The sequence below is a fragment of the Sinocyclocheilus grahami genome, unplaced genomic scaffold (assembly GCF_001515645.1).
Source record: "Sinocyclocheilus grahami isolate Dianchi unplaced genomic scaffold, SAMN03320097.WGS_v1.1 scaffold618.1, whole genome shotgun sequence".
Taxonomy (NCBI): domain Eukaryota; kingdom Metazoa; phylum Chordata; class Actinopteri; order Cypriniformes; family Cyprinidae; genus Sinocyclocheilus; species Sinocyclocheilus grahami.
Window position 1 is genome coordinate 245,585 of NW_015505797.1, and position 27,946 is coordinate 273,530.

At 38.4% G+C, this 27,946-nt stretch overlaps 2 protein-coding genes across 2 annotated transcripts in view; both read right to left on the reverse strand.

Moving 5' to 3' along the window:
• The window catches only part of LOC107557747 (zinc finger and BTB domain-containing protein 20-like), a 51,952-nt gene extending 46,316 nt beyond the window's left edge, over positions 1 to 5,636 (reverse strand). Inside the window, exon 1 of the mRNA XM_016241273.1 lies at positions 5,301 to 5,636. The gene's annotated coding sequence lies outside the window, so the exon portion shown is untranslated. The remainder of the gene's footprint in view (positions 1 to 5,300) is intronic.
• Positions 5,637 to 11,063: 5,427 nt separating this feature from the next.
• Positions 11,064 to 27,904, reverse strand: LOC107557748 (rho GTPase-activating protein 31-like). Its single transcript, XM_016241274.1, has 11 exons — positions 27,464 to 27,904; positions 22,515 to 22,617; positions 22,084 to 22,228; positions 21,407 to 21,489; positions 20,736 to 20,878; positions 16,722 to 16,929; positions 16,444 to 16,568; positions 15,660 to 15,719; positions 14,309 to 15,127; positions 13,621 to 13,757; positions 11,064 to 13,237 (listed from the first exon to the last, which is right to left on the reverse strand). Exons 1-11 carry the CDS (start codon positions 27,561 to 27,563, stop codon positions 11,153 to 11,155), a joined length of 4,008 nt encoding a protein of 1,335 aa, XP_016096760.1. The 5' UTR covers positions 27,564 to 27,904; the 3' UTR covers positions 11,064 to 11,152.
• Between the last annotated feature and the right edge of the window lie 42 nt (positions 27,905 to 27,946).

Here is a 27,946-nt window from a genome sequence, read left to right on the forward strand (position 1 = left end):
CTCTCACACACACGCTCACACACACACACACACACACACACACAGAGAATTATGACATGAATCAAAGATGTAGTGAGTCCAACCACATTCTTAAAAAATAGCGTGAAAACTAGGAAATCACTCATCAAGACTAACCTCATCTTCAGTAAAAAAGAATAGAATTTATTCCTCTAAGATAGAGCCTAAGGGTAAGGGAATGTTCAGCTCAATTAGGGAAAGTGGATAGCTCACTAATTCTGATAGACCTCTCAGATTAAACTGTCAAGTAATTACATTGTGAGCATTTACTAAAAGCAAAAAAAAAAAAACAACAACAACTTCACAGTCCAATTACAATCCAATTCTAAATGCTTTCTCAAGTTGAATGGAGAATAATGTATCTCTTTGCATTTTCTGTCTTCATGGGATATTGCATTCCTTTAACAAATTCAGGCCGTTTTTACATTACACATGCAAGCAAACTAAAATATGAATACACTTTACATATGCATTTTTGTAAAATGGCCGAATAGAGGAGTCACATATTTTTATTGTTGTAGACCCTTGAAAGAAAGCAGAGAAAATCAAAGTGTGAACGAATTGCCTGCGTCTGTGTCTGACCATTGTTACTATGGTTTCCACTCAAGCTATGTCATGAGTTTTGATGCAAATTATTCTTCTACGTAAGAGAAACATCATCAAACTAAAAATCGTACGATGAGTTACAATATTTGAATGGATAAGTCATAATAAACCGTAATTCTCAACTCAATCTGGAATCGTGCTAGCTCTTTGATGTTCTGACATTTAGTTCTAGAGTTTTAGTTTTTTTTAAAGTTACATATTAATGCTATTTTGCCATATTTACATGTTACCAGTAAAGAGTGTAATCAGTTTTGGAGAATCAAGAGAAACCAATACAAACAGCCCTAAAGTAAAATGACTCCTTCTACTGGTTAGGCCCAGAACATCAGAGTAAATAAAGATTTCTGTTGTCATGCATGTTCGCATAATTAAAACCTCAGAATCTACATTGTGTACAAATAATAGGTAACACAATATCAACTCAGGAGGGAGTGCTCTTGACCATCCTATGGGTCAAGGATTTCCTCAAACCATGTGAAGGCCTCCAGATGCAAGATACCAAGCAATACAAATCAGAAATAATCAAACTGATAATTGTTATGATATGAAATATCACAGCACATGTCAGGCTGAAATGTAGGTGCTGCAACTACATCATAAAGAAAGCAAAGCCGAAATGTCAAATGCCTATAATACATAAAATATTAATACCCTCCCTCTACATTACATAAGAAGAGATATTGGGAAATTTATGTGAGCTGAGGTATCAAAATGTAATGTTTTCAGTTCCTGCCTCATACTCTTTGCACATTCACCCTCGCACTGCATGTTGTTCAATACTCATATCGAGAATTATATACGTATACACAGGTTTTTATAATGTATAGCTGGCGTCGGTTCTCTATCTAGGACAATGTGTGTTTATTTTCTCGTGTATTCGTCAGAATACAACATGTGTTGCACTGAAATAAATGCCATTGTCTGACCATAAGATTCCTTAAAGAGGAATTAACTGACTCTGACCTTGACAATTAATTACATTAGAGAAGGTCGCCATCCAAACGGGTGAGATGGTTAAGATAACCATGTAATCTGACTTAGTTACCTCTGACGGTAAAGCTAACAGCATAACCTGTGATAGATCTGTGATAGATCATCTTACAAAATCATTGTGATTCTGTAGACCTTGTTTAATTGCAATTTAGCATTTTTCATTCGGTCAAATATAATCAATTGCGAACCAACTGACAAACTCTTTAAAAGTCTCTGGCAGTGGCATGTGAGCATTACGTCTGAAGCACTATGAGGGTTTGATGTTTCCAAAATAAACAGCACACAATGCCTGCTTTTGATCCACCAATCACTATATTCCTAAGATCATGATTTATTTGTTATCCTTTGGTTGCATTTATCATTTCCATCTCACCAAAAATAGACAAAAGAATATCTTTAACGTTTAAAAAAAACTTTAGTAAACATTAAGAATAGGAATATTATAATAACTAATATTATAGAAGCTGCCACTATCCCAAAGTCTATATGAATTAATATACCGCATCTATCACAAGCAAAAAAAATAAAAATAATAATCATGCACAGACATTAAAAACCACTGTATCATTAAACATCCACAAACAATATTCAAAGGTCATGGAGCATGCATGTAACAACAACAACAAAAAAAGTGTATTATGATCATAACCTCTTAACTGCTACAATAATAACTATATATAAGTAACAATCAGATCAATAATCACATCACTCTTTAGTGCAAAAACAAATAAATTAAAAAAGCAAAAAAGTTAAGTAAAAAAAAATACAGGCTTACATATTAATATTAATGTTTGGGAAAAGCTCCTGCAGAAACAATACATTTTTGTTCCAGAGTTCTCTTAGTTAGCCTACGGTTTATATGATCTAACAATACTTTAATGTAGTACCTCAATACTTTAAAAAGAAGCATGCATCCACTCAAGAATGACCAGCTCTCACAGGTACGTCCAGGTAGCCTACATAACGTCTTAAAAATGTACAGACAAAAGTCTCACATATTTCCAAGCATCACATAAGCTAACCCCATAACTCACGAGCAAGCAGAAAAATCTCGTTTGATATACGAGCATATACAGAGAAACAGTGCGACTGCTGAGACTCCCAGAACGTGGATTTGCAACACATTCAAGGAAAATTAAAAAAGTTTATTTTCGGTTTTGGTGTCCACAGTCGTGAACTAACGCAAAACATACATCTCAAGGTCTTGTTCGCATATAAAGCCACTTTAAAGTCGGTCAAACATGCAGCAAAGGCCCTCCTCCCGATCCTAGCTACTGTCCAAATCAGCCATAAAACTACACACGTTTTAATAGATACACATAGGCTACAGCACGCGACTAAAACAGATTTAAATGGAATTAAACAGGTGCACAAGAATAAGCAAGAACGTGTTAAAATGTAACAGTCGTGTAGCTACATGTGGAGAAAATGCTTGATTCACAAACTAATATACAACTTGTATTTCAATTAAATGTGCTGACCAAAATGAAAAGTATTTGCCATAAATATAGAAAGAGTGCATTTACTCGACGTTAACTTACTTGCAGACCCACGAAGAATTTATAAAACAGTTCTATGAAAAGTAGGCCGGTGATCAGCAAAAAAAAAAGTGCAGAAAATATCGTTTCTGGCATAGCCTAGGCTATAAGTTAAAAAATAACTGGAGAATGCTATAATATTTTACGATGGTTTCTAGTAAGACTGCCTTACGCGAATGCATGCCCAGCCTACACATCTTATCCTATAGGCACGTGCAAGTGTCTGAAACACAAAGAAATGCAAAGAGAGAGACTGAAGTTTTCATCGTGAAACTACATTTAACGGGGATTGAAGTAGGCTAAAGACAAGAGCTGTTATGCAGACATCCACAGCTTTAGGAGACAGAGGTCATGACTGAGAGCTACCAAATCCTAAAATCATCTTACTTCATAAGAGCCTAATAATATGCTTGTATACGCCAGCACGTCACTTAAGAAAAAAATCCTTAACGTTTAATGAAGTAATATTTGGCTACTGATTTTTTATCAATAAGTCAGACTTCCAAGGCCGAAGCGTCTGAGAGCGGTCAGCAAATCCCCCAAAATACAAATGCAATTCTAACAAGCATGCACACTGCTAAATAAAACGAGCTAACTGCATTTCGCTTAGGCTATATCGTAAAATAACAAGGTTTTCCTTCATTCAGCTCACTCGTTCAGATAAAACACCCCAGTAATAAAAGCAGCCAACATCGACTAGAATCTCCCCACATAAATGACATCCTTTTCATGCCGCTTGCTATAAATAAACAGATTATATAAGACAGACATTTTATAATACAGCGTCGGGAAACAGAGTGCATATGATAAATTAATGAAAATGTTTTTTTCCACTACGGGCCAATGCCATGGCTCTCATGCCCGCCGTCTCGTGCTTCAGATAACAATGCAATCAGCGTTGCATCCAAAAACTGAAGACGAGCTCCTCTGTGTTTTGCCATATTAAGTTTTTTGGTGTGTGTGTGTGTGTGTGTGTGTTAAAATGGCCGAGTGATTTATTGTTCGCTTGTAACGCGTGCGTTACAGGCAACAAGCTGGCACTTCACAACACGGAGTCAAAATGAGGTCATTCATAAGTACAGGCATTAGTATACGGAACAGATGGCCATTTATCTTTTTGTAACTAAAACTGCATTTCGGCTTCTCCGCGTACTTGGAGCGAGGGCTAAGATTGCTGCGTATCCCCATTTAATGATGACAAATAACGGAGAGGGTGAAGCGCCAGACACACTCCCTGCTACAAAACTCCACAGCTTCGCTCAGAATGTGTCCGCGCAAAACAGCGACATACGCAACATCCCGAGCGCAGAGGCTAGCGCGCAAATCTACCGTGCTCGATCAAATATTAGCAATGGCCCGGAAGACACTAGGCGGCTGAAACCTTCATGTCATCAGAACATTTGTTACTGTAGCGCCGACGGCCTTTAATCGGTGATACTTGACACTTAACACACGGTTAGAGCGCTGATATTTAGCTCGTGCGTACGGAAGTCCCTAGCGGCTCCGCTGGCTCGTATTGTGCCTTTCGTGTCACGGTTCAGTGTTGCGTTGAGTGTTTCGCTAATGATTAAAATACCCCGTGAAATAATACAACTTGCAAAAACTACAGACAAAGTCCTCGTAGCCTGACAACTGTTCGGCTACTTTCTAGAAAAAGAGTGCTCAAGCAGGGAATTACATGGGCATTTTCCCTGAGACGTCACTTCAGCCTAGCACGAGTCTTTATGGTTTAATTTCAGACAAACGTTGGCTGTTCTGACTGAGAGAACTGTACCAACTAAATGTCATTTCACAAGTTTTCCGTATCTTCTTCAAAGCCGCCTTATCTATAGCTTATAGATGGACAAAGACTAAAGTCTTGCGCTTGAGTTATTAGTATTGTAAGTTTTTTCCCCCAGCTCGTAGCACGGGGATGACTGCTATTGCTCTTATAAATAGCCTAACATAAATAATGTAAGTACCCTCTCTCTCCCTGGTTCTTACCTGCTGCTTTAAGGGTCTTTCTTCTCCAGTGGCTACAGCGCTTCACAGCTTCCCCGGTTTTCCCCAGGCAAGGACTGAGTTTATTAATATTGTCCCTTACTTTGTTTCATTTCTCACTTCCATCTTCTTTCATCTCATCAATAAACACACGCTGCAGCCTACCTTCGGAGAGGACATCACGCAGCTCACTCGTGCCCTCCCATTTTTTCACCATTCGTCGAAGATTTTGGGCAGCCACGCCTTTCTGCTGGCGATTGGAACAGAATGGACTCTCGTGAAGCACGTAGGTTGTGATATAAATCGTTCAAAATGACTTTACCCCAATCGGCGAGCCGCACGCCCTCCCTTCCGCGCGGCGAGGAGCGCTGAAACTGGCTCCATTGTGGCTCTGAAAGTGAAACTGTTTTGGCTCGTCGCAATTGTTGTGTTTGAACCAGCATGGGCTCTGTGCATCCTCAGTTTCTTAATTCTCGGTGCACCGTATTTCGATGCGCTTGTCGCGGTCCCCTTTCGAGGACTTTCGGCTTTTACGCGTTGCTTCTTGAGCATGAACGAATGCACGCATTAGCTACCTCGACATGAATGTTATTATAGGTGTTACATGCGCGCATGATTCAACTCCCTGAAATCTATGTCCCTTCCTCGATCAAAGGCCAGCCATCCGAGAATCCTGCATGGTGATCATTTATAGATAGCCTGCTTTAGATTGGTTCGGGGCGATGTCAATACAGTTCTCCCAATTAGATCTGCTCCCACATTGGATGATGACGGTGTCCGTCAGTCCGATGACCAACAAGCTAGACCGTGCCTTTTACTTTCTACGCATTTCTATTTTCTCATTTATTTATTTTTTAACGTCCCCAGCTGACCTCAAGGAAACGTAAGGAGAGTTGCTGACGGGACTGCCGGCCAATCAGATCGTGAAAAGTGACACAGGACTTTTTTGTTCACCAATACGTTCACGGAGCCGTTGTGACTGACACAAAATAATGCAATAGTGGCTCACGAGTCGCCAGCCACACCGAGCACCCCCTCCCCGACTCCCCCCAGTCTAGACAATGACAGGTGTGTGTGTGTGTGTGTCTGTGTGTGTGTGAGTGTGTGTGTATGTGTGTGTGTGTGTGTGTGCGCGCGCGCACGGCCGTCTGTAGTCTAGACGAGGAATAATCAACCTTCCCTTTGAGCCCAAGTGATTTTTTTTCAAGCGCTGTTCTTGTTGAAATGTGTGTTTATAAATACATGCATACATACAAATATATATATATACACACACGATTGATTGATCTTAGTGCTATGACAGCAGTGAACAGTTATTAACATCTTGAATATTGTGTTTGAATATCGGCAGCGATATAATGATCCTTTTAATGCGTCCCACTAAGATTTCGTGATGTCAAAAGTCCAACGAGACATATTTACAAACAGCAAACCATTTCTAGCCTACGCATTCTGTTTATTGTTTTGCTAAATAAGGCTTGGCTCGCGTAAATATTTCGTCACATGTAACAATCCCTCTCCTCCGTTCATTCACATCATTCCTCAGAAATGAGGTTTCCGGTTGGGTTGCACGCTTTTCTTGACGCTGAGCTCCTCCTTTCGGTTACAGACACGAACAGCAGCGTTTTACCGAGAGGTTCACCGGGGGACACGCACACCGTCTGCCCTACATAGAATGCACTCATTGTAGGCCGGGGTGTCAGCTGAGGACGACTTGCAACCTAGAAACGGCGCGTAGGCCCCTCCTTCCCTTTGTCAGGCGCATTGCAAACGTTAGCCCGAGGTCTTCTGAGGTGTTCTTTTTTTCTCCCCCGAAAATAGCTCGTAAAATTGGCATGCATTTTCAGCAACCCCTGGCTGTCGAGGCCCCTCGCGATTCTTCATCATCATCCGAGCCCTTTGTGTAGAGTTGCTAGGGGTTACAGTGTGACATTTCATTTCAAACAGTCCTGCTCTCGATGCATGCGAGTCCCATTTCTGCATGCACACAAAACGGGCTAAACGGCGGTAATGCGCCTTTCTTAAAGAGCGAACGCTTAAATCTACGATGCTTCGCAGAAGTACACTTCGCAACTTACTTTTTGCACGTGTGGGTTTTAGTAGCCTACTACAGCAACATAAACTTAGTGCGATGGCAGATTCTGGTTTATCAGAAAAACTGCTCATCACCGAGAGTGCGGAGACCTCGCGCCCTTCCTCGGTGTTCACGGAGCCTTACGCGCGCGCTATTAACTATATGGAGACTCACAATATTCTTCAGATCTTTCAGGTGAGAAAGAACACAGCTGCAGCCACTGGTATCTATTCGTACGAAGAAAATGGTAGACAGTGATGAATTGCTTTGCACAAAATGGCGAAGGACAATTCAGAGCACTAAAACAGAGAAACAGTTCCCCAAAACAGAGAAAGCGCAGCGTGTTAATATCGCAGTATTCTGCTTTATTTAATAAAGAGCTGCATATTGTTTTAGGAGCATTACGAAAACAACAAAATAGAGCTCTGACTGACTACCAATGTCATTTTAGCAGCAGATATGACACACTGTGTTGCTTGAGACATCCAGGACAAGACTGTTCATTGTGCTTTTCTCATTTGTGCTATTTCAGGACATCACAGAGAAACTGGTTTTTGATAGACCAGGTGATCCACTTCAGTTCATGTTAGAACAGGTATTTGTTTTTACTTTTCATATCATCTATCAAGTGTGTTATATAGATCTATATAGATTTGTTTCAGACAAACATCATACGTTTCTCTGGGATATTTCTTGATGGCAGTACATTTAAGAAGGATACGAGCTGATCTTGTTAAATATATTGCATACTGTAGTCCCCGTCATTTAACTTGGCCCTATAAACATGATTACTATTTTTTTTGTGGAATAGTTGTAAACCATTCTAATCACAACTGACTCTACAAAAACTTTTGCAGGTACAAATGAAGATCAAAATCCGTGATGAGTCAAGCAACACTTTTGTGAAATCATAACGAATTCTAAAGCAACAAGGGCTTTGCAACAAATTGAATACAAGTTTCTGCTTCTATTTCTTTAAATGAGGTGTATTGGTTGCTGCAGGTCATTCCGTGACTCTGCATTGTTGTCTCCAAGCAACTGTCTTATTTATTTATTTTTAACATCTCCAAATGTATCGTGTTTTACCACAGTTTTTGGAAGACACTATTTGCATTCATTCTCAGTCAAACAGCTCTGAAATCTTAATAATGTAGTTCGTGAGTGTCTTTGACATAAATATCTCAATGAACACACTCAAGTGGCTAGTTAATGTGAAGACAAACAGTATTTAACATAAGAGGAATTACTAACTTCAGAGACACAGAATAGATGGATTTGCACTCATAATTCTTAGATTGTTATTGTTTTACGAATTAACTGTGTTTATAAGCTACTTCTAGCTTATACATTATGCAAGTATTCTCCAAAATCAATAAATAAATCAAATGCTAGCCGGACAAAAGTAGCTGGCTTTTGCTCTGTACTCGAATTTCCATGGTGGCTTTTGGGTGCATAAGTAAAGGAAGTCTTTGTGTATATATTAGGCTCTTCATATACGGTGTATTTCTAGCAATCTACTGTACATTTAGTCTAGAGCAACATCTGGTGTTTCAAGACCGGTCCATCACATGCAGTCATTTCATTTTGCAATTAAAAATAAGTTCAAAATATTTGCACAGTTACATAGTCTGTGTGCATTTATTGTGTGTTTTTAACTGCCATTTGTATGTAATGAGTAAAGGAGAGTAGATTAAAGATGTGTTTATTATAGATGTGTAGATTAAAGCCAAGTTTTTGACCGTCACATGAATAAAGAAGACTGTGATTGAAAGATGTGAATAGAATTTGTTAGACCAAGTAAAATATTACAGATAATTATAAGGTCTAAAAATATAATCATACATGTTGGTAAATGCATGGTTTAAACCTAAAAAAGGCATGAATATTAATTTTTTTCCCTTTTTTTTTTTTAAGAATTGTAGCTTTACATTGAAACAGTTGCCAGTCACTTATTCAGTGTGACACTGAATGTATTCAAGGTATATGCATTTCTTTTTCTTTTAGCTTTGGGGTAAAAGTGTGTCAGTGGCTTATCTTGTAATTGTTGAGCATTGTCTCCAACCACAGGAAATAGTATAACTACACCAAGTACTATTAAAATGTTGAAAATTGAAGTATTGAATGTTGAAATTAGGAATATTAAAGCATTTCCTGGCTGGTTTATGAAAATGTGAATATTGTTCTGCAACACAAGGCTTTAGAATGCGATTCTTGTTCTCATATACAGTATGCCCATTGTTTTATTTCAAATGTAAATGGTTCTATATTCCCCAAATGACTCAACTTACGCTTATCATATCATATGCATATCATGCGCATATCTGATGTAGGGTCACATTTCTGTGGCCCTATATTATAAATGATTGCTTCTATTTTTATTTGACTGCAAGACAACTGTAAGTGTCATAACGTACCCCATATATATGTATATATATATAGGAACTACTTTATTCATATCTTACCAGAATTATAGAAAATTATGCAAACAGAAATATAGCGCTATATATAACTAAATAACTCTACACTGAAATAACTTAATTTGTCAATCGAAATGCTCATGTCACAGTGTACACATTACACGTGAAATACTTTTATTATGTTGTTTAGAATAGAATACATACAATAAATCCAATTTGACTGAATACAAAAAGAGCATCTTACAAGGTTAGTGTTCTTTGATTACAATAACTGTCATCTTAACGATCGTGATCTTTCATCCTTGTCTCTAACATGCTTCAGAATGCATTGTCAAAACTTCTCTGCTTTACGGTTTATATAAAACATGGACTTTTTTTTATATACTTACGTTTGAGACCTCAGCATAACCATGTTTTCATACATTTCTGTTAACCAAGTAATCAGGAGATTTGAAAATATTAAAACAGTTTCTACTAAAGAAGAACGTACAGCTCGAAACAATTCGTTTGAGTTATTCAAGAACATTGACCTTTAAACTGTCTTCTAGCACTGGACTTTTGCTCTAAACGTTTGTTCAAATTGATTTTTACTCTCTTTGGACTTGGAAGTACAGATTTGTATGACAAAGACAAGACAATATGGAATAAATAAATGTTTGACTTTTGTCATTTTTGGAACTGCTTTAATAGTTTTCTTTTCTTTTTGGCTGGCATGCACCCAATTTTATCATGCAGATTTGTAGATAATGTATAAATGCCTCCAATTGTAAACACAATATTCCAATCGCGATAAAGTAACAACAGACACCAAGACCTCGAGCTCCACATCAAGGGAATGAAGACGTGCTTGTGTAGTCTGTATTTACACAGACAGTAGGAGCCTGCTGAGTTTCGCAGCTTTATTCTAAGGCATGTTTCAGTTTTCCTTGCAAAGACAGAAAAAATCTCTGATATAAATCCTTAGCAGCAGCATTTTACACAAAGCTTGATACTTACAATTGTGTATTATCAGGATTAAAGCCACCTAGATTTCTATAAAGTATACGGACACTCGGTCACATTTGTGACCCTGGAGTCTTAAGTCGCTGGGGGATATTTGTAGCAATAGCCAAAAATACATTGTATGGGTCAAAATTATACATTTCTCTTTTATGCCAAAAATCATTAGGATATTAAGTAAAGATCATGTTCCATGAAGATATTTAGTAAATGTCCTGTCATAAATATATCAAAACTTAATTTTTGATTAGTAATATGCATTGCTAAGAACTTCATTTGAACAACTTTAAAGATGATTTTCTCAATATTTCGATTTTTTTGCACCCTCAGATTCCAGATTTTCTCGACCAAATATTGTCCTATCATAACAAATCATACATCAATGGAAAGCTATTTATTCATCTTTCAGATGATGCATAAATCTCAATTTCGAAAAATTGAACCTTATGACTGGTTTTGTGCTCCAGGGTCACATTTAATATGCAAGAAGTTCACTAGTTATTGCGTGATGGCCAATAATAGCTGTCTTATTCAATTTGCCTGTTACTTCTATTGTCAATTATCATCGACCTCCTTTGTGGCTGGTAAAAGCAGCTGGTTGAGGTCTCAAGCCTTTGTCCACTCTTTGGCAAAGTCATTTTATTACGCAAGGTTACCCCTTCAGCAGTTTTAAGGTTTTCTGCTAGTTCATTTGCATAGACGTCAAATGGTGATGCTTCAGCTTTAATAGGAGATAGGAGCAGTTTTCCGTCATCCCCTACCGGAGGGTAGTCCATGATTGGAAACGGAGGGCTGAACAGGATGAGACTTTGAGGTCTTGGACGATTTCTGAAGGATGATCTCTGAAGAAGCGATGAGCGCTCAGGTCTGGGGCGATCCATAAAGGTGTCTCCATTTGCAGATCGCTTCCTTCTCAACACTGGGAGATCTGGAACGGAGGTCGGTTTGTAATTGCATGTGGCGTTGTTCATGGGAATCGCTGATGGTGGTTCACTGCTTGGCAGTTCCTCCTTTCCCAACTTGCTCTTAGCAGGTTTCTTTTCAGGTGCACTTTGATTGACTTGATCGGTGCTCCCCTCAGGTAGAGCGTGAGGTATGTGGCTGTACTGAATTTTTGGCGGAATAACAGGAACAGCTTTAGCTTTGCAAGTTTTGATCATGAATGCAGTGCGAACTGATGACACGCTGACTGGTGCCGAGTTGCGTCGCACAGGTGCCTTAGAGCCACTCAGGAACAGCTCCAACTCTAGAGACGAGCTACCGTGCATGGCTTCAAGCGTCGTGCATTCCTGTGCAACTGAATGTTGTACACTTTTCAGATAGTGACTGTTTGAAAAGTCTCTGACACCTTGGTGTCCTAAATCCAGGTTTAGGGAGCATGGCCTGAGTTTGGGTTGAATGTCTTCACGACTCCTCTCCACGACGCCAGACTCATGGGATGTCTGTCGATGAAATCTCTGAGATGAGCGTTTCTGTTTTGCTTTGCTCACGTTTTGCAGTGCAGCCGTCTCATCTGGATCGGTGAATGCCTTCAGTATCTTAACCTGTGGAATCTCAAGTTTGCTGTCGTCTTTGTCTCCCATCCACTTGAGGTTATCACTCTCGCAATGCTCTGTTATCGGTGAAAAACAAGTTACATTTGTGTCTGCATTTCTGTTTCCTGTCGGGAAGTCAATGTTTCGGAGTTCACAGGCAGCTGTCACAGCAGCCTCTGTTTGAGATGGTGTAATGTCATCAAGCACAGCTGGTTCTTTAGGCAAGTCGTCCACTTTTGGTTTTTCAAGAACTTGGCTGTGAGTTGCTTGACATGGCATAGGTTTTGGTGAGTGCAGAGGGCTGGTTACCCACTGCTTGGCAGAACACCAGTCTTCCCATGGTTCAACCTGATCCAAATTACTCCCCCGTGTGTCTACAGCATCTCGACAACAACTTTCCAGTGTGCGCTGTTGTTCATTCAGACAAGTCGAGAGTCTTTCCAAACTTCCCTTGATTCTTTCTGCTAAATCGAGTTTCTTTGGTTCACCACTAACCTCCTTATTTTCATCTTTACAAATATCCTTTGTTATCAATGGCTCTTTCGTGTCAGAGTGAAGAGATGTGTGAACGTCCGATTTACCCGGCAAGTCACTTTTGGGAGTGTTGTCTTTCCTAACAGCCTCTGTTCTTGGTTCCTCTTCGCTGCATGGCTCTGCATCTTGGAGGATATCTGTTTCCTTTAGGTGGAGAAATGGGGAAAGCTCTAGACTGGTTGTTATTATGGTTTGCGACTCTAGGCTCTTGTGGTCTGTCCTGTCAGCTTCATTATCCAGGTAATTCCAGCCACCATCACATGACAACAATCTTTCGGGGAAATGCTTCGTGACAGAATTAAACGTAGTAGCAGCAGAATGATCAAACGTCACATTTTTGGTAAGGTCTATAAAGAGTCCCTTTGACATCACAGTGTTTGTAGGCAAACTACTTCTTCTCTGTGCACTTAGCTTGCAAGTGTCCTCGTTTCCAGTCATATTGGTGAAGCGGGGCTTCACCTGTTCACCTGGCATGCTTGTTTTAGCCTCGGTGACTGAAACTTTCTGATGCATGCCAGACGATGGCACCTTTTTGATTACTTCCTGTGAAACACGACGAAGGAACACAAAAAAAGAGAGAAAAGTGAGGGCTGGTTATACAGACATTTGTTCCAATGATATTTCAGAGGTCAAAATTATGTCTTTTTAAGACAGTAGCTTAAATAGGTTTATACATTTGGGCTTAATTGCAATTAGGAGTTAATGGACTTGAAATATATATCACTATTTCATCTTGGGATTTAGTACTAGTACAGTGGTTCTCAACTTTTTTGACTCGAAGGCCCTCCAGTGTGTATATACTTTAATATATTACATTTTAAGTCATACCACGGCCCCCTGGTTGAGAGACATTGTGCTTGTAGTATGTCAATCCTATTAAAAATGCAGGCGTACAATTCCATGTGTTTTAGCAATTCAAATCATACCAGTTTGTCCAATTTTGCCATTTCTTGTTGTGTTGATGTAGTTTCCAGTTCTTTCACTATTTCTTTAGTCTCAGATGACGCCTGAGGTTCAGAATTCTCCACATTGGCTATCAGGTCTCGCACTTCTGCGTCCTTGCCTGAGAAAATTCGGAGAAATCAGCATCATGTTATCAGTTAGGGTAGCAGATTTAAAGGTGCAGTGTATAATTTCTGTGGCACTAGCATCACCAGACAGAATTGCACAAATAATGTGATTCCCGAACACTTCCCCCATCTGCCATTACTGAGATATCTGACAGTCCCAGCTCAAACACACACACACACACACTCACACACACACACTCACACACACACACACACACACACACACCGTTTGTACAAACCGTATTTTCTATCGCCCTACACCTAACCCAACCCCTTGAAGGAAACTTTCTGCATTTTTAGATTTTCAAAAAAACGAATTCTGAATTATTTATAAACCTTTTGAAATATGGGGACACTCAAAATGTCCTCATAAAGCACCTTCTCATTGTAATACCTATGTCATGCCCATGTTATTATACAAATTTGTGTCCTCATAAATCACAAAAATGCGCACACACTCTCTCACACACACACACACACACACACACACACACACACACACACACACACACACACACACACACACACACACACACACACAGACCAATCGTCATACTCTTTGTTGTCCCCAGAGTGAGCGCATCTGTAATATCTCTTTCCCCAGTCTGAGCCTCGTTTTCCACGGGGAAAGGGCTGCTGTTGCTATAGATACTGCATCCGCTGCCTCCGCTGCTGTCACTGAGCAGGTGCTCTCTGAACCCAGTGCTGCTGGAGTGACCTGCTAGTCCAGTCTCCCAGTCTGTGAACGTGAAGTTCCCACTGCTGCTTCTGCTGGGGACACTCAATCCAGCAGTGCCAATACTTTCGCTGCGACGGGCTTCCAGAGGTCCAGCCTCCTTACTGGGCTTAAAGAGTCCCCCCAGACCCCTGTCCCTCTCTTTCCCCGGTGCCCTGCAGGGGGTGCTGTTAGAGTTAATAACTGCAGACACACGCAAAGGTACAGACACCGCGAAGGGTTCCGAAATGTTGAGGGCCTTCCGTTGTTGCCGCGGCGACGACTCCAGCGGAAACAGGCTGCCTGGAAAAGATGGTCTAGACGATCCACTACTGGCAGATCCAGAATACAGCATCCGACGGTTTTTGGGAGATGTGGGCTGGCAGCCGCTGCGGTCATCACCTTTGAAAACCTTCAGCTGTTCTGGAAGAGTTTTCTGCAGTGGGGATAAAGATGGAGATGCAGAGGAGGCATCCGATGCTCTTTCTCTTTTCTCATTCACACATCCTCCCGAAGCAGTATGAGGATCTGAGTGCCATTTTGGATCCTTCTTGTTTGGATTGTAGTCGATACCCGAGCCCAGGGTTCGGGATTTTAGACTTGGGATAAAGATACCATTGCTTCCTTCTGTTGGTGCTTTGTGCTCATCTGAATGGGAGTGAAAAAGAGAAAACTGGTGGTGACACCTAACCTATGTATAGTGGCCCCAACATTTTTTCACACTTTACCCAAAGATAAAAATTAAGAACGTTTTTTAGAATTAATAATATTAAGCATTAAACTTTGTTTGTAAAACAAAGCATGCCATTAATTAACGTGATAAACTGCACTTTCCATGAACTTGAGTTGATACATTCACTTGAAAACATTTGATTAAATAATATTTTTTTCTATTATTGCAGTACTGCAGAAACTAATCTAACAATCAGATAAAACCAAGTCTCCTGTCATGAACCTTTTCTGTAATACTATCAATGTTTGCCCGTATGCCGTGTGTCGGGCTGATATCTTAATTAGCTGCTTTTTCTTTTATGTGAATGAAGTTGTTATTTTTAATATATAATGTATCTTTATATACATATATGCATTTATTATATACATCAAAATTGTTTTAAATCTGTTTGGAGAACTGCAAAAGGACAGCTTAGTAAAGTAAGTATATATGGAGATCTAGCCCCACCTGCTGCCTGAAAGGAACAGAGAGAGTCCATGCTTTTGGATGGCCTTATAACAGGTTTTTCTGTTCAAGAGAGGAAAGAAACATAAAACATAAATCTCGCCATACTATTTGTTCTTCTTCTTTACTCTGCACTGATAAAAATAGATCATTTGGACCAAATTAAAAGAAAAATACAGTAATGTATTACAGTAAGATACATTAGTTTTTTTCAAATTGTAATTATTGTTTTGGCTCAAACTTAAAATTTTGATTTAATAATAACAAAATATATTTATTTTCCCAAAGACAAAAACATTCATACAAAGTAAAAAGATTATTATAAACACCTTATTTATTTAATTAATATATTCTCTTCAGACATAAGCCAAAATGTTACTTCATGTAGGTCAATATAATAATCTCTGGGCCTTTAATGTAATTCACCATTATTAAGGTGACATGTTTTTAAAATATGTATAACATTTTCTGACTCTAGGGTCAAGCAAAAAACAAATATTTTTTTCTTCTATGGGGAGTGTTATTTGCTTTTGCAGAAACCATTTAGACCAATATGAAAATGCATTTTATTAAATGACACTTCATGATGCTTTGGCCATCTATAGGGCTCTCATCAGATGCAGAGAGCAACATCGTGCTTGTATTACTGCTCTGATGTCTGCTCCCCGAAATATCATAAAGTAGCATTTTGATTTCTGGCTGCACCTCCTCTTTTGTGTGTTCCCTTTTTGGGAACTTTAGATTCTAGACACTAGAAAGCTTCTCTCGCTCTCGGTCTCTTTCTTACCGGAGGGATTTGGGGCTCTCATAAACACACTCCCATTGCGACTCAGCTTCCCTTTAGAGTCGATGACAGATCGCCCAAGACTGAAGATGGACTTCCACTTCTTAGATTTTCCTGAGAATTTGCTCCTGTGTTATGAGAAGACTTCAAATGAAATGTTGCTCTCTAGGTCAAGCTTTACAGTTTATGTGCATGCTGTACAGTTTCAGTATTGTGCATGTTAAAACCTGACATACACATGCTATAGGGAGTGTGTGTAGGCTTGCGTAAATATATCAAACCTGCTGTCAGACAGATCTATTACTGTGTGGTACATTGCAGCAGTGCTGGTATCTGGAAGGCTGTTCTCTCTTTGTCTCTCTCTCATCGCTGGATGGTTGGGACTGAGAGAGCGAGCCTGCGCCTCTTCCAGACTCATGAGCTTCATGGGGCCAGACTGCGTGCTGGCAGGCAAGGTGGCGTACTTCTCCCCACACGCCATGCTGGGGCCTACAAAACCATGAAAACCAGTTCCATGTAGCATGTCTTGAGGATAACATACTTTGCATCACTAAAAGAGCTCAAAGCCTTGTTCTATCACAGGGGTCCTCAACTCTGAACCTCTGGACGCTCCAACCCTAACCAAACACACCTGAACAAGCTACTCAAGGTCTTCAGGATTGCTACAAAGTTGCAGGTAGGTGTGTTTAATCCAGGTCAGAGCTAATCTTTGCAGGAAAGTGTTGAGGAGCTGTTCTATCAGTATATATAAATGATGGAAAAAGTAATGGCTGAACACAATACTTAAAAAGTATTTTCATTTAGTGTAATTTTAGTATTATTTATATACTTTAATATACTTTTTGTTAACATTTTGATTTAAAAAATATGTATAATTTAGTTAGATTTAGTAACTTTGTTTTGTGTGTTTGTCATTTTAATGTTTTTTTTTTACTATTTAGGTTCAGTTTATAAACCCCATTTCCAGAGAAGTTGGAACATTTTGTCAAATGCAATACAAATTTTCTTTAACCTCTATTTAATTGACAAAGATCTCCAATGTTTTCACTGACCAACTGAATTGTATTTTGCAAACTTAAACAAATTTTGATTTTGACGGCTGCAACACACTCCAAAAGAGTTGGGTCAGCGGCATGTTTACAACTGTGTCACATCAACTTTTCTTTAATGACTGTTTTTAATCATTTTTAAACGAGAAGACTAATTGCTACAGTTTTGCAAGTGGAAATGTTGCCCAGTCTTGCTTGACACAAGACTTCAGCTGCTCAACAGTAAGTGGTCATCATTGTGTATTTCTCCTCTTCATGATGCACCATGCATTTTCAATAGGAGACAGATCTGGACTGCAGGCTGTAGCACATGCAGAATGAAACCTAGCATTGTCTCGCTCATATAACCATGGACTTCCCAGGAAAAAATGTCATTCTGATGTCAGTATATGTCTCTGTACAGTCCCAGTATATGCCTCAGCCTCAGTGGTGCCTTCACACATTTGCAGGTCACCCATCCCATGTGCACTGATGAAACCTACTTCATGACAGATGTTAGCTTGTGCACCTGATAGAAGTCTGGATGGTCCCTTTGTAGAATTCAATGTCTGTTTTCCCCAGAAACAAGTTGAAATGTGGACTGATCTGAGCACAGCTTACTTCTCCACTGTATTTCTAATTATCTGAGATGAGCTCTGGCCCAGAGAACCCCGCGGCATCCATAGAGCTGATGTATAGCTTTCTCCTTCCCTAACAGAGATTCAAGTTGCTTTTCTTGATCCAGCGATGGACTGTGTTTAGTGACAATTGTATTCTGAACTTCTTCAGAGCCCACATGGCTATATTTAACACCTACACAGACTGAGATTTCGCCAGATTCCCTACGGTACGGTAGATGGCGAAAAACCTCCATTCTTTGCAATCTTGCATTGAGAAATATTATTTTTTTAATGGTTTGACAATTCTCTCATTGTAAGTTGTAAGCCATGACCCATCTATTTTGGTGGATGCTTGTTATTTTTACCCAATCATGATCCCCTCACCTATTACCAATGCAGCTGCTTATTGTTGGATGTTTCAAAACAGTTTAACTTGGATATTCCATAATCTTTTCACTTTTATTTTGCCTCTGACCAAAGTTTTTTTTTAATCTTTTCTTTGTAGGCTTGTCAGTTAAATAAAGGTAAAAGAGAATTAACAAATCACAGATTCTTGATTTTATTCTTGTTCTCACAAAAATGTCCCAATTTACAGTTAGAAATTTTAGTGCTTGAACTTATTTCAGTTCTAATTTGCAAATATTTATATTTTATTTCAATTAGCAAAACTGTTTTAAATAGTTTTAGTTAATGATAATAACCCTGTTTTCATGCTGCAGTATCTACAGGTGCATCTCAATAAATTAGAATGTTGTGGAAAAGTTCATTTATTTCAGTAATTCAACTCAAATTGTGAAACTCGTGTATTAAATAAATTCAATGCACACAGACTGAAGTAGTTTAAGTCTTTGGTTCTTTTAATTGTGATGATTTTGGCTTACATTTAACAAAAACTCACCAATTCACAATCTCAACAAATTAGAATACTTCATAAGACCAATAAAAAATGTTTTAATGAATTGTTGGCCTTCTGGAAAGTATGTTCATTTACTGTACATGTACTCAATACTTGGTAGGGGCTCCTTTTGCTTTAATTACTGCCTCAATTCGGCGTGGCATGGAGGTGATCTAGCGTTGGGGAAAGTTACTTTAATGCATTACAATATTGCATTACCCAATAAAAAAGTAACTAATTGCGTTACTTAGTTGCTCTTTATGGAAAGTAATGCATTACGTTGCTTCTGCGTTACTTTTTGTCATAACAAAAACCCCAAAAGTTATATTTTTGGCAACTGTAAAGGTCCTTTTACACCAAAAGTGTAAATATATTTATAATTAGATATTTATTTGGAATTTTCAGTGTGAACACACTACTCGCACTATTTACACACTACAAAACGGCTAAGAATAGTGCATAAGTGCATGAAATGGGATGCACCTATACTTTATTTCTTGTCACCACACTCATAGGCAGGTTTCTAAATAGGAAGACGAGTGCAAATGCAGGGCCTATTGCAGGAGCTTTAAGAGGCTGTGCTAAACCAAACACATGTGCGCTGATCAAATCATCACAAGCTGTGAAAGACTGGATGGCTTTCAAATGAGCCTAAGCTACACTCTACCCAACTGTGTGCTAATTCCCCTTAATGAGCTGCAATTTCCAATTACTCTATATCCTGTTTTGAGTTGTACAACATGGTTACAGAATATGCCCAGGTGGTGTACATCTAAAATAAAATCTCTTCTTACTACTACTGCACTTTTCAATGAAGTTTTTTTATGGCTATACTAACAGCATCTGGCATCTTCACCAACCGCTCCGTTCATTCAGAGATACAGTGCATTGTCTGTGTGACTGCATTGCTGAATGCGAGCTATACCTTCTCTGGACTTGCATGGCTGAAGATCCAGGTTGAAGATTTGCCAGCGTTGGGGAAAGTTACTTTAATGCATTACAATATTGCGTTACCCAATAATAAAAGTAACTAATTGCGTTACTTAGTTGCTCTTTACGGAAAGTAATGCATTACGTTGCTTCTGCGTTACTTTTTGTCACCTGGGCTGAGCTTGCTTATTTGTTTTTTAATAACAAAAACACCAAAAGTTATATTTTTGGCAACTGTAAAGGTCCTTTTACACCAAAAGTGTAAATATATTTATAATTAGATATTTATTTGGAATTTTCAGTGTGAACACACTACTCGCACTATTTACACACTACAAAACGGCAAAGAATAGTGCATAAGTGCATGAAATGGGATGCACCTATACTTTATTTCTTGTCACCACACTCATAGGCAGGTTTCTAAATAGGAAGACGAGTGCAAAAGCAGGGCCTATTGCAGGAGCTTTAAGAGGCTGTGCTAAACCAAACACATGTGCGCTGATCAAATCATCACAAGCTGTGAAAGACTGGATGGCTTTCAAATGAGCCTAAGCTACACTCTACCCAACTGTGTGCTAATTCCCCTCAATGAGCTGCAATTTCCAATTACTCTATATCCTGTTTTGAGTTGTACAACATGGTTACAGAATATGCCCAGGTGGTGTACATCTAAAATAAAATCTCTTCTTACTACTACTGCACTTTTCAATGAAGTTTTTTTATGGCTATACTAACAGCATCTGGCATCTTCACCAACCGCTCCGTTCATTCAGAGATACAGTGCATTGTCTGTGTGACTGCATTGCTGAATGCGAGCTATACCTTCTCTGGACTTGCATGGCTGAAGATCCAGGTTGAAGATTTGCTCAGTGTGGTTGAGAATGAACTCCACGACTGACTGCTGGACCCGCACCTCCAGAAATGCTATATCACCATTGCAGGAGGGCACTTCTACCTCCCTGGAGCTACGCCAAAACGAAAAGAGAGCACTTAGAAAATGCAATGAATGTAATGAATCAATAGTTTTTGTGAGTGATAATATTATGTAGCATTAATGCCTTTAAAGAAAATATCTCATTCGACAGATCATCAAACAAAGAAGAAGAATAATAGCGTGAATGTAAGAAATTTGATAATATCGAAACAATATGTAGTAGTATAGTATATAGTATCCAAATCAAAATGTAATAAAATAAATTTATGTGTGATTTATGTGTAAATTATGTGCAATGTCTTAGCCACTAGGGATTGTTACATAGGGCTATGCAGCATCTATCTAGTAGTATTACAGATACTCAATTGTGCAAAATGTTTGGAACTCAATGCACTGAATCTCCACAAATTAGTGTCGTTACTATGACAACCAATTTGAATGTGACAAGCAACTGGTGTCTGAGAAGAATTATATATATATATATATATAATTTGGGGGGCAATAGAGATTACGCCTAGGGCGTCAAATTGGCTAGAAACGGCCCTGATGCCAGCTGTACCTGAAGTGTGAAGCAGGAAGTTCTTTTATGACACTCCTGATGTTTAGGAGTTGCTGCTGCTCCTCTTTAACGGACACTGCATCCTTTGCACAAAAATATAGATCGAGGAAGATTAATTCCTGGATTCATGTGTACATTTTTAATGTGTTTCTAATGAATCACTATGGATCTCCTGGAAACTAATAATCATCTTAACCAAGGAAGTTGGTGTTTGTAGAGGTCCAAATGGAACTAATATTAAACTGATTATTTGTACAACTACAGGAAACACTTACATATGTTTACTATCTAAAATATTATATATATGAGAACAAACCATTTTTTAAAATCCTGCAAAGTCTGAAATATGCAATAATAATCAGAAAAATATATTTTTCATGGAAGAGTTTATTGAATATGAATTTTGAGCTCATACTTGAGGAAGAAAAACATACCTCAGTTTTATTTTATTTAGGCCTAAACTTAACAAAAAATATACAATTTGGTGCAGTCGCTGATATTTATATGGCCAAAATGTAAGATGAAATTCTGAGAGCTTTAACAATATAACAGACCACTTACAGCGTGTGCTGTACTACTGTACTGTAGTACAAAAATATAACAATTAATAATAATAATAATAATAAAAGTGGCCTATGCTATCCCTAAAATAAATGTCACATGTCTGACAAACTTACTGTAAATTTCTTGTAGAGTTCGTAAGTGAGGAGAGGGTTGGGGAGCTCTCTGAAGTACAGTTTACATAAAGAGCCCACGCAGTGGATATCCTGAAGATACGCTTCTTTAGTGAGGTCAGGACAGGCTTCAGAGCAAAACTCCTGTCTGTATGTGCACACACACACACACACACACACACACACACACACACACAGATACACACACAGATACACATACACACACGCACACACACACACACACACACGCACACACGCACACACACACACACACACACACGCACACACACACACACACACACATGAACTACAAAGAGATGACTGTACAAATGATTTAGGCAAGAGTTTAGACTAGTTCAAGTCTTATAGGAAACATTTCCCATCATGCAACACAATTGTATGTTTGACACGGTGAGTCAAAATAATTGGCCTACCTGAGTTTTTGAATGTTAGATGTGATTCCTGAGAGTCTGTAGATTCCATCCACAATCCCATGTTTCTCTATGAACTCTGTGCAAGTCTTCAGAACGTAAGGAACTAGACAAAAAAAAAACCCCAGGACAAATTAATGCATGGTCATTCACATATATCAATAAAGCTTCATTTATTAAAAGAACAGTTCACCCAAAATGAAACTTCAGTCATCATCACATAAGCCTTAATGACTTTTTTCTTTCATGGAACAGAGGACAAAATATTTTGAGAAATGTTCTCACTAATTCTCCCCATACAATGAAAGCATCCAGTGGAAAAAAGAAAGCCATAAAAGTATTAGCATGAACATTATTTAGTAGCATATTGTCTTTTGTCTGACTAAAATCTGCACTTCACTAGAAATCACCTCTTCTCCACAACTCTCAAATATCAATGTTTCAAAAAAAAATTAATAAAATAAAAAATAGCCAGTACCTAAAACAGTGACCAGAACCAAGTTTGAATATATGGAGCATGAATGATATGTAAGCGCTCTTTTTTTTTGTTTTTTATAAATGCTTACATTTTGGTCACCTCAGACAAAGGTGTATTTAGCTTCAGGAGACTTGAACCTTTTAGGATTTTGTTTGTTTGTTTGTTTTTGACCTTTTGGGAGCTTTACATCCCCTAGTCACTGTAAGCTTTCATTGCATGAAAAGAGCAGGACTTAAATAAATCATGCACTTGAGCGAATTAAGCAAGCGTACATGCAGTGCCTTCTATTTCATTCTTAAATATAAACACATTTAATATTTTAGCTCTCAACAAACAGCCTCGGTTTTAAAGAGTGTGCATGTGCAGAAATGCGTAAGGAACCCTGGATTATAACGTGAAAGGGAGCCTGTGATGATTCATCAAATAAAGCAAATTGATGGGCAACGAAAAAAGTGAAGTATAGACCTCAGATGGAGTTCATAGTGAAATCTCTAAGTGTTGAATGTAGACTTTGAGCACAGTTTGAGACGCATTTGAGATTATTGGGGCATGCAGTTGACCACTGACAAGGCTTGGTGTGAGAAAACGTCTGAAAAATATGGACAATATAAACCAAAACGCTTTACCCTAATGGTAATACATTTTGAAGTCAGTCAGAAAGCACTCATCAATTTTTATGCAGCCAGGAGAAAGGCCTACAAATGCCAAAAATTAGATTTTGTGTGATTTTTATCACAATTTAGTAAGTCATACAACTATTGCAACATTGCAAAATATATAACAACCACATTTACTCAAGTCTGCGTTCTTTGTATATTAACCTTTTAAATAATCCGAATGTACATTTCTGTTGTCTCTCTTCGCAACTGTAGTGTTTCATGTAGACTACAGTACTATTACACCGTCCTTCCTTCATCCTGTCAGGCGCTTATTGTGGAGAAGGTGGGCCAGGGCAGGAAGTTAAAAATGGTTTGTTTGTTTCAGAGGAAACCTGACACACCCAGGCCTTGCAGCTGGTATTACTTATGACACTTCCTCTTATTCTAAAAGACCTCGGGAAAGTTCCCACCCAGCTTCATCACTTCCTTACCATACCTTCAGCCATGATATCTTCAAGCTTTAAATTGATTTATCATCATAAAAATAGACATCTAAATAGACACCATCACAATGAGCTACAATTATCAAGGGATTTCACAGCATTGTTAACCCTGAAGTTGATCACTTTAATTTACCGGGACATGCCATTTGCACAAAACTGGTACTCGTGTCATGATGTCACAACGTGCCAAAACCAGGGTTGATGTCATCAAAGCATCATCATGTGATTTTAAAGTGAATAAACACATTTTGGCGTGCTCAGCATACAAAGTCATTTTTGATCAATTCAGAATCCACTGGAGCTGTATGGATTACACTTGGGTCCTTTTTGGACCTTGAAACTTTAGACCCTATTGGCTTTCACTGTATGGACATTTAAAAGTTCATTATTTTCATTTTTGGGGTAAATTAAATTTTTTTATTGGATTTATTGGGGTTTTCAGTTTGTGTGGGAGTCTGTGGGAAGAGTACGGAGCAGTAATTCTGAGCCACAGTTTAATTGTATATATTCTTATTTTGAAGTTATTTGTTGGCCTCTTTGTGCGCTAACCACTAGGCCACAGCTTATACCTAATTTTAGCATTTTATCAGACTGTCAACAAAGTTTAGTTCTTATAACAGGTCAGGATACTCTCCTTTTGTCAGACTGGATTTCAGAAGAAGCAGATGTGGAGAAATAAATAGAGCTGTAGGCTCAATAATTTGTTCAATAACAAAAAATTACCAGGCTCTTCACCGAGTCATAATCCATTTGCAAAAGAACTGAAAGTAGGCTTATAAACGATGTGATCATTTAAAGTAATGAACTGTAGGGAAAAAAAACCTTTATTTTACAGTCCTGCTCCGCATGTTATGTACTTATCATAACAATTACAATAACTGGGTAATAGCTAGGTACTAACCCTGAACCTACCCCTAAACTAACCTTAACCCATAGTTAACTTCAACTACCCAGCACTTTCTTGTGGAAGTACATGTACTGTACAATAAAGTGTAACCAAAACATTAGCTGGACCAATAAACCATCCAGAGTCTTACTTAATCTACACGTATCTAAAAACGGAAGCGTTCACCTAAATATGTATCGCTGATCTGCATATAAAAGAACTTTCATAAAGTGAATTTCTTTATCGATACACTATAACTGCAGAGAGATCAGCTTGGAGTAAAATCCTCACACACAGTACACACAATACAGCACATCCTAAGCAAAAGCATGACATTTTTAAAAAGAATATTAAAGAAAGCTAAAAAGAAGCATTAAAGAAAGAAAAATGGGGGATTTAGGGAAAACCCAGATCATTTACTATTCAGCAGTTCTGCCTGAGACGCAGTGGAGACCGGATGAATGAATGAATGATTGTTCTCTGAGAGGAAGACGTCTGAGAAAAGCTTTCTTTATGACCTGCAGCCAGAGATGTGCTCCAGTGTTTTACAGTTATTGGTAAATCCTGCTTTAGTTTAGTAAGGAGATGCTGACATCTGACATGGATATCTTATTGAAAACACTAGCATATGTTTTGGATGCCAGTCCTCATATGGGACATTTTGGTTTGTTATTGATGTCTACTCATGGCTTCTTTACTAGCAAAAAAAAAAAATGGAATAAGCAGGGCTTTCAAGAGGGCGAATTAATTCAAAATGTATTCTGACTTTACAGTTCAAGTTTTGGAAACACTATATAATATCACAATGGGGTTAATGGATGATGCTGAGAAAGTATAAATCTATGCTATGCTCAAATAATGTATACAAGTTGCCAGTGAGAAAACCAAAGGAGCCTGTTGCATTGGGGAAAAAACTCCATTAGTTGTTTAAGTAATGGAGGAAAATCAATATCTCACCTGATGACTTATTTGTCATGATAAAGAATTGTATAATAATAATTGTTAGTTAAAAAAACAATATTGAGATATTGTAATAGAATATAATCTTACTTCAACACAGGAAATGAATCAGATTCTTCAGGATAAATATCTTGAGAGCATTTGTGACCTTGGAGCCCAAAACCAGCCATTGCAGTAGTTATGTTTATGTATGGGACATAGAATATAATTGAGATGCATCATCTGAAAGCTGAATAAAATAAGCTTTCCATTGATGTATGGTTTGTTAGGATAGGACAATATTTGGCTGAGATACAACTATTTGAAAATCTGGAATCTGAGGGTGCAAAAAAATCTAAATATTGAGAAAATCATCTTTAAAGTTGTTCAAATGAAGTCATTGCAGTAGTTATGTTTATGTATGGGACCTAGAATATAATTGAGATGGATCATCTGAAAGCTGAATAAATAATCTTTCCATTGATGTATGGTTTGTTAGGATAGGACAATATTTGGCTGAGATACAACTATTTGAAAATCTGGAATCTGAGGGTGCAAAAAAATCTAAATATTGAGAAAATCATCTTTAAAGTTGTTCAAATGAAGTCCTTAGCAATGCATATTACTAATCAAACATTAAGTTTTGATATATTTACGGTAGGAGATTTACAAAATATCTTCATGGAACATGATCTTTACTTAATATCCTAATGATTTTTGACATAAAAGAGAAATGTATAATTGTGACCCATACAATGTATTGTTGGCTATTGCTACAAATATCCCCCAGCGACTTAACACTGCTTTTGTGCTGCAGGGTCACATTTATGGTCATTCTGCCTGTCGCAGTGATCAAAACATGTGAGAAGACAGGATCTAAAACAAAAGACGTGGGGACAAAACCACTTTGAACAAACAAATGAAGAAAGTCCAACGGCGGCATATCAAAATATTGCATTAACTGTGATATGCTCAATAACACACGCACTCACTTTGAGAGGAACTGTTGCTTTTTAGTTATGATTTTGATGATGTTTCATAAACAGGATATGTCGGCATTTAACGTGAACTGTATATCTTTAAAATCTAGTCCTCCCCTTTTCTCCTCCTCTTTTCTCCCTTCCTCTTCCTCTGAGCATTTCCTTTGCTCTTTATTTTTCACTTTATGCATGTGTATTTGGCAAATCAAAGCACTACACAACTTAGTCGTAAACTAAGATTCCATTCAGATTTATTTTAGACCCATTAACCCACCCAAAGTGGAGATTTATTAGACAACACCTAAGAGTTAGAGCAACAAGTTTCACTCAAAAGTTTGCATCTAGACTCTGAATGAAGTATCTTCCGTTTCAACAGCACAGAAACACAGACTCATCACCCAGCGAGAAATGGGTGTTGGTTTATTACACGTAGTTAATGTTTACGCAGAGGCCCAGGCTGCTGCTCGTAATAAAGCACATTTATTATGACGGCTGGGGCTTTGAAAGGCTCGGCGGCCGTTATATGAATGGCAAGAGGAGGAGTGAGTATGGAAAAGAGGAATTTACCGTCTCGTCCTGAATTCTGCAGATGTTCGGTCAAGTCACAGCCGAATGCATTTTCAGTTCCTTTCCTTTTGGACTTCAGCTTGGCAGCCTTATTCTTCATCAGGCTTCAGTAGCTAATCCAGATCAGAGTAAATACACCTTCAAATCAACCATTGGCCCCCACAGCGCATGGGATGGGAAGGGGGAAATGTGTCAAAAGTACAAAACGAAAACCCCCAGGACGTCCACGGCGTTAAACAAAAGAAATCATCCGCTCACATCTTGACCGAGCCACCAAAGAGCTGGTGTGGGTGAAGAATGCAGGAGCGCGGTACACACCCAAAGTCACTTCATCATCAGGCTCTCTCCTCCCTCATGTCCTCGCACAGACCCTGAGGTGAGAGTCTCGTCTTTCTATCTATCTATCTATCTATCTATCTATCTATCTATCTATCTATCTATCTATCTATCTATCTATCTATCTATCTGTCTATCTATCTATCT

Coding starts and splice junctions, on each gene's coding strand:
- LOC107557748 (XM_016241274.1), bottom strand. CDS start 27,563: ATGAAGAATAAGGCTGCCAAGCTGAAGTCCAAAAGGAAAGGAACTGAA. Junction 22,229..22,514: donor TCTAACATTCAAAAACTCAG/GTAGGCCAATTA, acceptor GTGCACATACAG/ACAGGAGTTTTGCTCTGAAG. Junction 15,720..16,443: donor GAGAGCCCCAAATCCCTCCG/GTAAGAAAGAGA, acceptor TCTCTTGAACAG/AAAAACCTGTTATAAGGCCA.